At 41.3% G+C, this 15564-nt stretch overlaps 2 protein-coding genes across 2 annotated transcripts in view; both read right to left on the reverse strand.

Moving 5' to 3' along the window:
• Positions 1-1599: 1599 nt before the first annotated feature.
• naif1 (nuclear apoptosis inducing factor 1) lies at positions 1600-4536 on the reverse strand (the record flags this gene model as incomplete). The annotated part of the gene is made up of 3 exons (XM_080510304.1): positions 1600-2180; positions 2287-2337; positions 4092-4536. The coding sequence occupies 3 exons, from the start codon at positions 4534-4536 to the stop codon at positions 1600-1602; spliced, it is 1077 nt and encodes a 358-aa protein (XP_080366430.1).
• A 6283-nt stretch (positions 4537-10819) lies between these two features.
• Positions 10820-15564, reverse strand: part of nrg1 (neuregulin 1) — a 62815-nt gene continuing 58070 nt past the window's right edge. The window contains 2 exon segments of the mRNA XM_080510305.1: positions 10820-11373; positions 11377-11809. Of these exon segments, the coding sequence (XP_080366431.1) occupies positions 11179-11373; positions 11377-11809 (628 nt within the window). The 3' untranslated portion in view covers positions 10820-11178.

The raw sequence follows: 15564 nt of genomic DNA on the forward strand, positions 1-15564 counted from the left end.
AATTTTTTTAAATGAACTAGTTCAGTACATAGTTCATAATTCAGTTCCAAAAATGAACTAGTTCATAGTTCTTTTTCTTTTTTCCCAATACGTTGCAGCGAGCTATTAGCCTCAGAATACTGGCATTTCCCTCTTGTTGCCACCCATTCAGTTACACCAGTATCCAGCTGCAGCTTCCCAGCCCTACAGTATATTCTCAAAAACATGAGGAAAAAAATATTCAGCTTGAATGGTCTTTTTTAATGAGGAATTATTAAAACAAAAACAAAAAAACTGGACAGTAGTCCTTAAGGTGCAAAGGAAAATATATCAGGCAGTTTCTACAAAGAAATGACCAGTTAAAATAGTAAAACCCTCCAGGAGACCATTGTGAACTGCAGTATACTGTTAACAACAAAGTCCAGAAGATGTGTCGACATCATTCTTGTACTAAAACAATCACAATGTGAGGTAGGAACCAGGCTGAGGTAAGAAACTTAAGATGTTCCTCAAAGTGCAAAACATTTAAACATTATTTATCTATGTCACTTTTCAGTTTTTAGTGAATTGTTTGTTTCCTGACTTGTTTGCCCAAAGAAAAGTTGTAGAACTTTGGTCATAAAAGAACAATATTCAGCCCATCATTGGCTCGCCGTCGTCGCGTCTTTAGATTTTTCAGTTACTCCACATACCTTCAAAGACTCGCCGTCTTCAGTTCAATGTGGCGTCTCAGGTTGATGTTGACGTTGTTGATGTTCGGAACTGCTTCTTGAAACCCGACGGACTAAGTTTACACAAAAAGGTTTTCACCTTTCAAAGTGCATACAGCACATGATATCATTTCACTATAATAATACAATATAATACAAATCAGAAGTCAGGTGCAAGTTGTGTACTCGAGCCAATCATTTGCTATACTTTGGCAAAAAAAGATTCAATTCGGCAAAATTAGACGGTGAAAAGTAGTTATGGCCACTATACATATATTTATAACGGCAGTGAGCAACGCTTCTGCCATTTCTTTTGGCCGTCTTTTCCGAAAATTGACCATCGAGACGTCTAGACGGCTCGCTGCCCAAAACCATGCTCTCTGAATTACATATATATATATATTGGTTCATCGTGTGTGACTCATAGAGGTGCGGACACAGCGTACGTTTGACCATTTATTCTCAAAATTGTTCTGTTCTTTTCCGGCCGGTTCTTCCTCCAGACTGCTGCCTTTCCAGGCCACCGGGGCGCTACCATGAGACACACACAGGTAATTAGTTCCTGATGGGACTCCAGTCTGCTGCCTCACCCCCCCCCCCCCCAGTCGCTCCCAGAACCTCCCTGCCACACCCAGCATGGTTCATTCAAACTGCACTGTGTGCTAGTGGAAGGATGAAGTGTGGAAGCACTGCTCTCACCACTTCTGGTCTATGTCCATTGAAAACATGTAAAAACGTCCGTTTCAAGCTACTCAACCAGACAGAAAAAAAAAATAAGTGATCTATATATATATATAAGGTTTCACTTCTTTAGTGATTGCTTTACCAAAAATAACAAACCTTGAAGTACAGTAAGGTTCTGTTTGAGTTGTTCCTAAGGCATCTCTGAGGTCTGTGCACGTCCACACGTCTACTGCGCGCCCTGGACTTGCTCTGAAGGGGGGGGGAGCGGAGGAAGAGGCGGAGGAGGATGAGGAGGAGGTGGAGGAGGTGTGTTGGGCCTGTTCTGCTCCTCTGCCCCGGCTCCTGCCGCAGCGTTGCCGGGGTTTGCAGCCTCGGCGCTGCTCTGCAGAAACTTGCGCAGGTCTTTGAGCGCGGGCCTGAGCATCTGCACCAGCGCCAGCAGGGCGGCCTGGGTTCCCTCCAGGGCCTGAGCCTGCCTCTCCTGGGCGAAGGCCTGCGCCTCCTGCGAGCGCCGCATCATCTGCAGCAGCTCGTTCTGTCCCTCCAGGTGCTGGGCGATCTGCCGGATGTGCACGTTGGTGACCCTCTGCTCCTGCAGCAGGCGCGCCGAGTTGAGTGCGATGCGGCTCTTCAGCTCCTGGGGCTTGCTCTGATTCTGCTGGGGAGGCGGAGACGCGGAGGACGACGCCAGCATCTCCACCGGCGCCTCCACGGCAGCCACCACGGTGGGGGTGGACTCGCCCACGGTGGTGGTGGTGCAGTACTCCACCACGGCTCCATCCTCCAGAGTGTGGTAGGCCGTTTCAGCTGCAAACGACATAATCCAGATGACAACCTCAGTTCCACTTCAAACCACACTGGCTGCATGAATGAACATATGTTCTGGCAGTAAAACGTCAAACAAAAACGTTACCATTCAGTGGCTTTGTGTCGTCACAGACTGTTCCTGCACCCGCCGGAAGAGCTAAAAAAGTACAAAGAATAAAAAGAAAAAAAAAACAATTACTGTCTGTTTTGAATTACAATTTATCCCTTCAGTTAATTGTATATTTTGAAGCTTGTCCACCAAAATGTTTAACATGTATTTGTAACCATGAGTGTGTATACATCATATCCTATCCTTATTCTCTGTTACTGTACCACAATACCTTAATTCCTACACGTATAAGAACAGTGGTGATCACTGGCCTTGTCTATGTCTGGATTTCATGACCCATTGTTCTATATAAAAGCAGAAAAACAAAAGCCAAAGAAAGTTAAGGTGACATCAATTCTCCATTTACAGACTTCATGATGTCAAGTTTTAAGTTTGGATTCATTATTTTGTCCAAATGTAGTTTGTAGTTGTGGTGATCCAAGAGGTGCTTCTAATCTCATGGCGTCAGAGCTCTGTAGAAACAACACGTGCGCACAGAATAATTCACAAATAAATTTTAGGATTCATATATCCACCAAGCTTCTGTGCTTCTTTTACCGACAGAGAAAACATGCAAACTCCACATAGAAGGTCCTCCAGCCCCGACTCTCACAGGGGAGAAACCTCACCACTAACATACAGTAACTTTATTCATTTTGAATAATACAATGCTATTAAAATAAGCTTGTAAATTGTAAATAGTTATCTGGACTTTTTCCCCCCAAACAAATACGTCCAGTCTAGTTCATTTTACTAGTTTAGATATTAAACTGAAAGGCTTTTCGTACAAGAGTACACACACCCTCATTATAATAATGAAATATAATAAAGACAATTGATAATGTCTCTGTTGTTTGTCTGCGAGCTGTTCTTTTTGTTAACATGCTTTTGTGACTCCAGCCACAGAAATCATAGTAAAAGTTAAATCAACTACTCTTTCATCTTCTTTGTGGCAAAAATGTTCACACAAGAAAGCAACCATCATAAATCAATATATCAATATTCAGAATACATTACGTTTGCCTATAATCACTTCAACAACTTCAAGTCTTCTAAAAAAGCAACATTTGAAAGAATATGAACCCTTTAAATGTCAGGTTATCTATAGTTTAAACAGTAAACATGAAATATTGACATGAAATAAATAATAGGCTGATGCAATCGTGTGGTTGATTAGTTTTAGATGTTAAAGATTAGATAACCAAATTTCATTTGAATGTATTAGTAAATACTATGTAGAGCCTGATATTGATACCCTTTGTGGCCAGAAATGCCTAATTGGCTCATTGTCAAAACAGTTTGAAACGATGTGTTCATTCATTTTGAAGAAAATTAGTATTTTTTATTTCAATCCACCAAATTAAAATTTTTTGTCATTGTTAGCTGATGCACGGAATTTTTGTTGCTGTCTGGTGCAACTTTTTTTCGTGCATGTACACTTTTGGGGAAAAGGGAGAAAAAAGGCAGCGAAATGCATTGAGGGTTTGAATTAAATGTGAGTTTGGGTCAATGCATGTCGTGAATTCGCTCACACAAATATCTCACGCTTAAAAGTTTCCACACAAAGTGAAAACATTTGAAATGTGGCCTATAAATGAATAAAGGGGACGTTATTTTTGTTTTCCTTTATTGACTTGAAACTGTCTGAAGAGGCGAACGCACTCAGCGCGTGCACGGCCCCGTCGTGTCTACGTGCGCGTCGCGTGCGTGCAGGTGAGCCCCGGCGCGCTCGACGCGGCGCCGCCGCCGTATTCACAGTCCGGGACTGCGCCTGCAGACGAGCGGCCCCGGACGCAGCTTACCCTCCGCTAGTGTGGCGGCGGTGGCGGAGTTCACCGTCACGGGCAGCGTGATCTCCGCGTCCGAGTCCCCGGCGGGCAGGTTGATGATGGTGGCCTCCCCCAGGAGGTTGCAGATCCGCTGCTGCATGGCCGTGAGGATGACGGGGACCTGAGTGCAGTCCGCGGACGTCCCCTCGATGGCAGCCCGCGCCTGGGCCACTTTCCGCCGGACCTCCGTCTTCATGTCGGACCACTTCTTCTTCACCTCGGGCAGCTCCCGCGGGCAGGTGGTGACGGCGTTCACCTTCTTCAGGATGTCCAGCCAGGCGTTATTCTTGGCCATGTGCGTGACTCCAGCATTGAAGTGGTTAACCAGAGTGTGCTTTTGTTTCTCTATTTCTTCTACTATAATCTCCACCTCCCGCTCTGAGAAATTCATTTTTCTCTTTTTGGCGGCCGATGCCATAATTGCATAAAAGCCTCTTTAGAAGACGTAATTGTGCGTATTGTACGCAAAAATAGTAGGATTTACTCAATTGATGTGCGCAACGTAATGGCTTCCAGAATCGGCTTCTTCTTCCTACTAATAACGCTTACGTTAGGGAGCAGGAGCCCCGCCCCCCCAGCCCCCATTGGCCAGTGTCCTCTCTCTCGCGCTCTGCTCTTGGTGCCTATTGGATGGATGACACGTCAATCGGTAAACGAGCCAAACAAACTATATACTCCCGACACGTTTTTATGTGTTTATTTATTCAAAATAATATTATTCCACTGTTTTCTCTGCTTACCTGCTGAATAGGTGCAAAATCAGCTTGAAAACCAACAAGTCTTTTAATAAATAAAATAAATTATTTATGTGTATGAAGAGTATCAAAACACACACACGCACACGCACACACACACACACTTTGTCCAGTCATGTTCTACATCCATGTTTCACTTGTCATGCGCCCCCACTGCCTCATTACAATCCACTGTAATAAAACACATTTAATTCAGTTTGAGCACATTGAATATTTGAACTCATATTAGATCGCAGTCAATCTTCTAATCAATACAATTCAGAGGAAGTTTCTTTTCGCTTCTCTTTTATTCCAAATTTGACAGAAACATTGGTTTATTTGGCAAAATTGTGTGTTTATCGTCACATGTGTTTCTGGATGAGAAGTCTATCAGTGCAGCTTCAGAGTTTTTCCACAGTGATTTCTGCTCCACACGGTTTGCAGACAGTCTTCTTGTCCTTGTTGACATACAGTGTGTGAGGTGTGACCAGATGTCACTTCTGGAGTTTGTAACATGCTGCTGCTGCATCCAGGCGTGTTCAGACGGGCTGCTGGACGGCAACACACGTTCTTCTACTGCACTGAAAATAAACTGCAATCAATCAAAGCTGTGTAATTAAGGGTGCTTCCATTCGGAAATTCCTTCCTATGAACTTGTCTTATGAACTTGTCCTTAACCCCATGAAGGACTTCACAGGGTTAAGGAAAGGCATTAGGAGACTTCCTAAAGGAGTTAGGGAAAGGTGATCACCTTGTGACAATCGGACCACTCTTCCATAAGATCATGTGATAATAATCTGATGGCGGATATTAATTTTAGCCGTGGTGAAAAAACAAAAAACTTCCAAAAATGGACTATAGAAAGTGAATTTCTACCACAATCCTTTGTGCCTCTAACCACTGATATAATCTCAAATATCACAAGGTTTGAATTGGAATCAAAGGAAAAGAGGGTTCCAGGCTATAAGGAACGAAAGTGAAACAGCTGTCAGGTGAATAAATAACCAATGCAAACTGAGAACAGGCTGCACAAAAGTTTTACTGTGGTTGATTTCATAACATTCATAGTTGGGATATGGGTTTCAGATTATTTAAAGTTGTTCAAGGCCTATTTTTGCATTGGTAATAGGGCTGCAAATAATTATTTTAATAATCGATTCATCAGTCAATAATCTTTTTCAATAAATCGGTTAAAAAAACATTTCAAATTGTAGGACCAGTTGATATTGAACGAACCAAACATCAAATATGTTATGATTATTTAAAAGAACATAACTGAACCAATACAACGATGTATACAATATAAATACATATATGCACATGTATAAGATGTATACAATATAAATACATATATACACAGGTATATAAGATGTATACAATATAAAAACATATATACACATGTATATAAGATGTATACAATATAAATACATATATACACAGGTATATAAGATGTATACAATATAAATACATACATTTACACATGTATATAAGATGTATATAAGATGATGATTAAATCAGATTTAATGTACTTCAGGGACCACAAACAGTCCAGTTTCATCCTGAGTGACCAGACTGGTAAAATATTGTTATAATAACCTTTAAATTTACACTTTAAAGTGTTTCTTTGTTGTGTCACAGTGTGTGGAATGAAATTGTCTATATTCTTACAAGATCAAACAGCTAGTACTGAAAATGATTACAATTTCAACATAAAGTCAATTTTAATGAAGCATTCTGGTCAAAATACAATGAAATGTCAAAATAAAACTAGTGTAAATCCTCTATAAGCTCCTTGCTTGGTGGGACCAGGCTGGAGCCTCTTGGTGGGTTTTGGTCCACAGGTCTTATGTTGAAAGTCAAACTGACAGAGAGGAGCTTCACAGAGCAGTACTGCACTGCAGGAGGCGGAGATCATTCACATCTCAAAACTAATCTCCTGAAACCACAACGTCTGAATATTACAATAATCACTATTTGGCCATTTAAGTGTCGCTCAGCATGAAATTCACCAGGAAAACCTGTCTGTTGTCCTCGTCCGGCAGGTTGTCCTTGTTAAGGTGTGTCAACAGTTAAACATAGCCACGTTTCCACCGCACAAAACGTGCAGGGAAGGAGTAGTAAGGTAAGTAAAGTACCAAATCTGGTGCATTTCCTCCATAAAGGAGGTCAAAATGTAGGCGGGGTTTCGAGCTCCACAGATATGTGACATTACAACATTAATCTCAGCCGGGCAGCAGACCTCATGAATCCTCTGTTGTTTACATCCTCCACTTTGCACTGGTTGTTTTGTTTTGTTTTCCCCATCGGAGCGCTCCGGCAGCTAGCTGGTTAGCTTGAGTGCCGCGCAGCAACTTTGTTGTTTCCGAGAGAGTGAACCACTTGGTGATGACATCATTATTAGATTCAGGTCTGCTGAAGCAGGGAGACTAAAACATGCAGGACAGGGGCCCTGGAGACCCTAAGACTGCAACTTTACACAACTAATATAATGTAAACAATTCAACTGATGTGGAAACGTCCTGCAAAATGTACAAGGTTTGGAACTTGTCTTTAACAAAAAGTCTCTGTTGCTTTCACATAGGTCAATCTGCCCTCTAAGATTTGCTCTTTTGGTTGGCTGTCTACTGAACTTGTCCCACAATGAGAGCAGCTGTGATTGGATCTCTTGTCCATTCGTTGTGGCCTAACATGTTCGTCTCGTTTTGATTCGTTAACTAAAGTGACCGTTATATTTCATCACAGTCTCCCTTTTCATGTCTTACTTTTTATTTCGTTTTACAAGTCTTTGTGAAAAAAGTTTGTCAAGTAATATTTTTTTTATGAGGCCAGTCAGTGTCCTTTGAGCAAGAAAAGGGGGAGGATTTACATCAGTTAGTGGTATATAGTGGCTGCAGGACCCCCTGCTGGGTGTGGCGCTCAGCCTGAATCCTGAGTCAGGGGCCGTCCAGACCATGAAAACGGTTCACTCTTGGCCTGTCATCCACATGAGGCAGTGTTTTAGGATCGCAAAGACCTTTGTTTTTTGTTTTTTTGAACACGGGTCCCAGAGTAGGGAAATTCTAAAACCCCGGCTCGTGCCGTCCAACCCCCGGGGTGTGGACGACAAAGTCAATCATCTGTGGAAAAAAGATGATGGAATCATCCCCCTCTTCTCCCACTGCGGTCTGTGAAGTCATCAAATAATCAGAGAAGGCTGGAGGGACAAAATATGGTTTTTTTCGTCGTGCAGATGTGGCCTCAGACTCCAAATGTCAAGATCTTATGTCACGACAAATGAAGATTGGCTTTCCTTAGAAATGAACCAACTTTTTTGTGGTCTTGTGAGATCCCAACAATAGAGAAGTCCTCAAGCCCAGATTCTCTTACAAATAACTCACGGTGCGTTTTAAGTATGTAAGTATGTTACATGCAAAACAGCAGCTTTAATTAGGACACACACAGAGAATTTAGTAAGATCAAATGTGAAATGTTTATTATTATCACAGCTGCACATGACTCAGTTTCATTGTATTTTTCAGTAGTTGGACAGAACAACTTAAAGGATGTTTTTCTTCAGAAATATTTTGATACTCTGAGGCACAAAATACAGATGAACTGATTTCTTATTCAATGAGAAACAACGGCATTGATAGCTTACATGGTGTATTTACATAATCTGAAGACACTCGAAGTTCTAAAAGCAATGCGACGTGAGTTATGCTGAGCATACAAGTGGTAACATGTGCAAGTAGTTATTTTCTGGTGAGTACTAATGACCATCTGGATGAAATGGCTGTATATTTCTTACATCTTTTAAATTAACTTTGCTCAATATAAATGCATATATTATCTAACATGAATTCATGTTGAAGAACCAAATAAATAATCTTTATCTCAATGTAAAGTACAGAAGTTCAGCCACCATTCAAAACACTAATGAGCCTGTCATCATACTTCTTCTTAAGCGAGGCTGACTGCTGAGTCTAAATACGTACATCTATATTTGACTTATTTTGCATAAATCAGTATTTTTTTTCAAGAGTTTGCAAGTGACAGTCTTTGGCAGCCTTTCACAAACTATGCCTATATCAGCAGATTCTGTCAAATGTTAGTCATTTCAAAGCACACATACAATTTAACACAAGCTGTGGCTGATATAAAAAAACAAGCACATACATTCTCAGGAGGTTGTAACAAGCTGCATTAAGAGAAAAAAAAAAATCAGTCACTCACATGTGTATGAGGTGCGATCAAAAAGTTGGCCACCTGCCCTGCCATGTACAAGCGGTCACCGTGTGGAGCAAGAGCTGTGTGACATTGTGCCACAGCTTCAGACTCTTGTCGTTCAAAGCTTTTTCGTGATGGCATGCATGGATGCATTCCTATGAGTTTTGCACAGGGAGCGCACAGCATCGAGGTGAAGTCTGCAAGGCTGTGAGACAAAGTGTGAGACGATCCAACCTTCATCTGGAGGATATAACAACGACTTCCATTGCAGGAAAGCCTCCAAACAGCACTGCAATGAAGCAAATCAGAGTGAGACTCTCCTCTGCTTTTTCTTCCCCAGCTCTGCAGTTTTAGGATACTGTAGTTGGGATAACATTTGGAACAAACTACTTGTGATGTGTCACATTGATTATTAAAACTGTTACTCCATACAATGTCCTGTCTATTGGACTGACGACATCTTTGGTCTCTTCTCCAAAATAAGTCAGAGGAAGAGTTTTCAAATTAGCTAAGCTACCTTACAAAAGTCTGCTTTGATGTCAAAACCATTATGCAGATTATTTTCATTCTAGATATCGGATGAGTCTCCATAGTTTGTTGAGCTGAATTTGCACCACAACTGACATCTTTAGTTCATCGTTTTCAAATGTTTTTTTCTGAAAATGTTTCTCAAAATTCAAAAGGAAAGATCCAAATTCATGGTGGGAAGAAGCTTCCCCTGATCCGCCAAACGTGTCCAGCTGAAATGCTCCACTCTGCGGCTCTCTGGCGCCCCCTGGAGGGAGCTATGAAAATACACAGCAGTGAAACTACAAAAACAAACGGCCTTAACTTGCCTTCATACCACTATAAGCAAATTATGTTTTGATCACACCTTTTTCACATTTATCCAAAAATGCATTTCTCAGGAACGGATTAATTTCTTTACACTACCTACACACACACACCAAAAAAAAAAAAAATACAATCTGTATATTCAAACTTTCATCCATGTGATTTTTTTTTTTTTTTTTTAATAATGTAAATATACAATCAAGGATTGATTGCTGGTCTTTGCACTAGTCGTTATGTCTTTGGGGCAAGGCCCTAACCAAGTCCCTTTGTACACATCACAGATGTGGATTTAAGGACAATGTAGTCTCCAGCCACATAGTACGATACATATCTAATGTTCAACTTGTAATTGAACCACAGCAGTGCAGTACCCCTTCGGCACAGGGAAACTTGAATTGAAACATGTAGTTAACAACCAAATAAATAAAAAAAAATTAAACTACAAGAGTATGTTAACCATATATGTGACAGAGCAACATTGAAGAAGCAGATATTGTGCATGGTTGCACATCAGAGTTATGAAATCTATTTACTGGTATAAGACCCTATTGGATGGATAAGCTGAAGTGCAGTCCAGTGCCTCATGAAAACTTTATGGTGTCTAAAGTCTTCAGCTCACGTCTAATCAAGCCACTGGGTTGATTAATGATGATGTTAGAAGTATTGGGGGGGTTGAAGTTGAGCAGAGGGACGAAGTCTCAGTCTGACAGCAGATATGTCAACTGATTTCAGAACAAACCCTCGCCAGCTCTTTCTTCCACTGCAGCCTCTCGGAGGGGAGCATGCGCCTCAAACACATGAGCATCTCGTACGTCAGACTGTGGTGTCAGTGGGTGCTGCCACCTGCAAGATGTTCCACAAGCAGCGAGTTCTTTTCAAGTGTTAACTGGAAGATTAAAATAGTGATACATGGCCCAGTTTGCAATGTTACATTTCCCTTAAACATACTGAACATAAAGGCACCATCAATATTTTTCTGCACTGAAATATATTGTGAGCTGTAGCAACATACTAGTGTATGGCACTTTACCTACAGGACATGACCACATTTGTACAAGTTTTCTGTCTTTTTGTATTCTCTTTGTTTGTTTGTTTTTTTGGTTTGTTTTTTTTAGAAAACTCTTTATTCACTACATCACTAAAATAAAAGTTTCATTTTCTATTTGTCTTCAAAAGTCTTTATGCAGCAAATAATTTATAGAAAATAAAGGCTTAATAGTGATCATTTCTCCCCCTTCTCAGCATAACAGACTTTTTTTTTTCTTTTTCGCCATTTCTTTTGTTGTTCACACAGCATCTGGGTCTTGTTTGATGAAGGGCTTGGATGACGGGTCACTGTCTGTTGCTGCTGGGTTAGTCCTGCTGCCGTCCTTCATCCTGAGCAGAAGGGCTGTCGTGCTCTCCATGGTGAGGAAATGTGTGTGATCCCCCTGAGGCTCCTCTGTCTCACTCACCAGCGTGCCGTTAGCACTCGACTCCATCTAATGCAGCACATGATCGGCGATTCCTTTGGTGCCGCAGTCATCGGCATTGTTGTTTCCGCTGATTAGTTTCTCAGGAGACGCTGAGAACGTTTGGCTGGCAGCTGTGGTGTCACGGTCACCGATGCTTTGGTAGTCTACATTCTCCGAGGTCAACAGTGGACTGGGTGGTAAGCTGTGTGCCTCGTGGCCATGATTGTAGTGGGCAGAGTTCCTCTTTCGTTTGTCTCGGCTTGAAGACCTGTGTGGCTGACGTGCACTGGACAGCAACAGCGGGCGCTCCTCCTCTCCGGAGGGGCTCGGGGCCACAGAGGGCACAGAGATGGCCAGGCTGGACAGGGGGGCTGACATCTCTGATGGTGGAGAGCCGGGTGTGGTGAGAGAGGTCCGAGACTCCCCAGACAGCCGGGTCATTGTTGTCACAGGAGACGCACACCTACAGAAATACAAATACAAGAGGAACAAGGTGCCAAAGTCATCAGTATAAGGTTTTGTTGATTTAATGATTAAAAAAAAAAAATGTCAGGTAGCTTTTGCTGAACTGCAGCTGCAATTGTATATATTTTTTTTTTTTTTTGCATGACCTGGTTATAAAATGTGACAGGATAGACGTTGAAACCACAAGCACAGACAAACACGTATTGAACACGTCCATTAATCATCTGATGTGCTGCTGCAGGAGACAGGCCGTACGATGGAGCAATCCTAAAGATTGAATCCCTGCTTCGGTGCAACGTGGGAAAATGGTCAACGGAACATCAACATGAATGAGACATAATGTCCTTTTATACCATGTACCAAGCTGGTGCCATGAATTGGGAAGCTAACCAAGAATGCTGTTGTTGTTCCTCTGACATTGATGTAAAAGGAAAAAGCTTGATGTGTAATTAGTCAGAGACGACAGACTGTCAGCAAAATATTGTTTGAGTGCAGCACTGCTGTCCTCTTGATTGTTCCAATGCATTTGTATGGGCTTCATTGGGGGACAGGAGCAGTTGTTGGGATCTCAGCAGACCACAGACAATCTTCGTTTGTGCCTGAGCGTCTCACTACAAGTGGGCGATCAAAAACTGCAGCCCCCATATCTGAAATCCCCCCCCCCCCCCCCACACACCCAAATTCCTGATTAACTGTTTAGTATATCTTATGAGACTAATGTAACTGAATTAGTTATCTCCTGTCAAACAGGTGGTTCTCCCAACATATCTGATACAGATCAGATGAAACTTTCAATAAAATAATTAATACATATCTTTGATAATTATTAATCATTATTGAAAGCCAAGCTCCCAAAACACTACATAGATGGTATCATGTGACCAGTATGAGGTAAGAACCCCCTACACTGTCTTATTGTGCTTTGCAGCTTGATGTCAATCCTGAAACTTCAGAGAACCAGAACATTAACTCTGATTATACCTAACTCCATCACTGTGACAATGAATCTGCAAACCCTTCTCACTGTGTGACATAAGATAAGATCACAGATTTGACAAAAGATATTGTCATGATTGCTCTTTTGTCTGGACACTGAGTACATACGTCTTTCGGCGAATGACTTCAAATGGAAGTAATGAAGAGTCTGGAGTTGGGGACAAGAAGTCCAATTGATAAACCCAGCTATGTAGTTGGACTTAAGCTGAAAACCAACTTATTCAAGTTGGTTTTCACAAGAAGCACCAGCTGCTGTGAACCGTACCTCACAGGAATATCTCTGAAGGACTTCCATCAAAATCTGGTGATTAGCATCAGACTAAACGGAATTACGAAGAGTCTCAAAGATGACCCAATTTCCGTCCGTCCCTTGATTCCATCCAGATGCTCCCAGAACTATCAGGATATGTAATCCCAGTTGGACGTTCCTGGTACACCACTTATCCTAATTAAATCCTGCCACCTGCCACCCTCATTTTAGCACCTTGTATCACATATTCTTTTGTATATGACCCAAAGATCATGACCATAAGTGAGGGTGTAGATGTACTGTAGACTCACTGTAAACAGAGAGTTTGCTTTGCGGCTCAGCTCCCTGTTACTGCTGTGGTGGGTCTGCTGAATTCAGAGGGCAATTTCATGATTCCTCTTCCCATCATCCCAAAATACCACACCAAGACACTTGAAACGCTCCACCTGGGGAAGGCTCCTGTGTCATATATGAAGAGGGTATGCCATGTTCTTCCCTATAAGAGAACTATGAACTCAGAACTGGATGTGCTGAATCAAACACTCCACACTGTGTAAGTTGAACTCCTCGTGTGACGCTGCCAAAAGGACATCTTCCATAAAAACAGAGATACGGGCCTCCATCAGATTTGGGCTCTAAATCAGCCACAGCAGACAGAAAGGGCTTGTTTCAAGCCTGAAAGAGCGGTAAAGCCACAGCACCTGTGTCATTAGCAGTGATGCCGGTAACACGTTACTAATTAATGCATTACTCTCATTTGACCACTTTTTTCAGTAACTAGTAATCTAAAGCGTTACTATTACCAAACCAGTAATCAGATTAAAGTTACTTGTCCAAGTCACTGTGTTACTATTGTAGAGTCCAATAAGACGAGTTTCTTGTCTGCAAAGCCGCTTTATTATTAAACAGAACCAGCCACTCCTCCTTTCTCCTGCAAACTGACACACACAGGCAGCACAAGCAGACGCTGCAGCCCCCCTGACCCCCCTTCTACACTCTCAGCCAATCACAGGACAACTCACTCTAACAGTGCGTTCAGGAAACAGAAAAGAATTGGAACCAACCAATAAATCAATAAATTATCAATAAACCTTAACTTTGCAATAATCACCCCCTTTTTAAATCAACCAATCAGTCAATCAATCAATCAACCAACCAACCAATCAATCAATCAATCAGTCAAAGAATTGATTTGTCCAGGAGGGGACAAATAAAGTTGCATAAAGCGGGCAATGCAAATAAATAAATAAATAAATAAATAAATAAATAAATAATGCATTAACAGACTACAACTACATCTCTGGGTAAATAAATACCAGTAACAGTAAAAATGTGATAGTAAAATCATGAGTCAGATATAAATACAACAAATAATAAAGGTCAAAGGTTAAATATGTATAAACATGGTGCAGGAGGCGGGGATCAGCAAAACCAGTTGTAATGTTTATGTTCAGAGGATGGGGATGTTGGCAGCTGCTGAAATTAACTAAAAAAATCAACTTGTAATCTAACTTAGTTACTTTTAAAAACAAGTAATTGGTGGAGTAACTAAGTTACTTTTAAAAGGGGTAACTAGTAATCAGTAATTGGGAAAAAAAAGTAACTGGCAACACTGGTCATTAGGAATTTTATTTTGCTTCTTTGAATCTTGAAGAGTTTATTTAATTGAAATAATCCAATAAATGAACTGAACCAGGTGTTTTTCTAAACCTCATGCAGTGAAGCTCATACGTCTCAAAGCCAAATATCTTATACTGAAGTGTCAAAAGTAGAACAACAGTAGCTTTTATTGCAAATTACCATAGACCAGGCCAAATCAGTTTTACTGGAGGTTTTATTGAGCCACTAAGTGCAACTCTTATTTTGACACTTCAGTTTTCTTTCTTTCTTCATGACAATCTCCAACATGTTGGGGCAGATTTTCTCCTGTTTTGTTACAAATATAAATGTTAGATTGGTGTTTTTTGTTAAATTTTTGGTAGATTATGATCTTTAATAGTTAACTGCCTACAGATGACGGTGTTGTCGAGATTGTGGCATATAAAACAGGATTGAATTAAAAATGAACTGAAACGACCTTTTCCTTTAAGATACGGTAAAGTAAAATATGCCATATTTGAAATGTGGCCACTTCTGCAGATGCTCCACTAAATGTGCTGCTCTCATTCTGCTTCCTCGGCACAAACACATGGCCTTGATCCAGCTGGACGCTGCTGGTAGGCATCTTATGGGACACGACTACAGGAAATCCTTTACAGATCCCTGGTTCAGTTCAAAACCCTGGTTGTAAAATGGAGCACAGTTTATCAGTTACTCTGGTCAGACTAGGATTACTACTGGAACCAGATCAAGAAGGGGTTATGTGCATCCACATCTTAGCAGCAATAGTTACCATTTCTCTGAACTCCTATTTACTGCAGGAGCTTGTTAATCCTCAACCAATTACCATGAATAATGGAGGTAAAACAGGACAGCATCCACAGTACCTCTAATGTAGCTTATAAAAT

Source organism: Blennius ocellaris (assembly GCF_963422515.1).
Source record: "Blennius ocellaris genome assembly, chromosome: 15".
In the NCBI taxonomy this organism is placed as follows: domain Eukaryota; kingdom Metazoa; phylum Chordata; class Actinopteri; order Blenniiformes; family Blenniidae; genus Blennius; species Blennius ocellaris.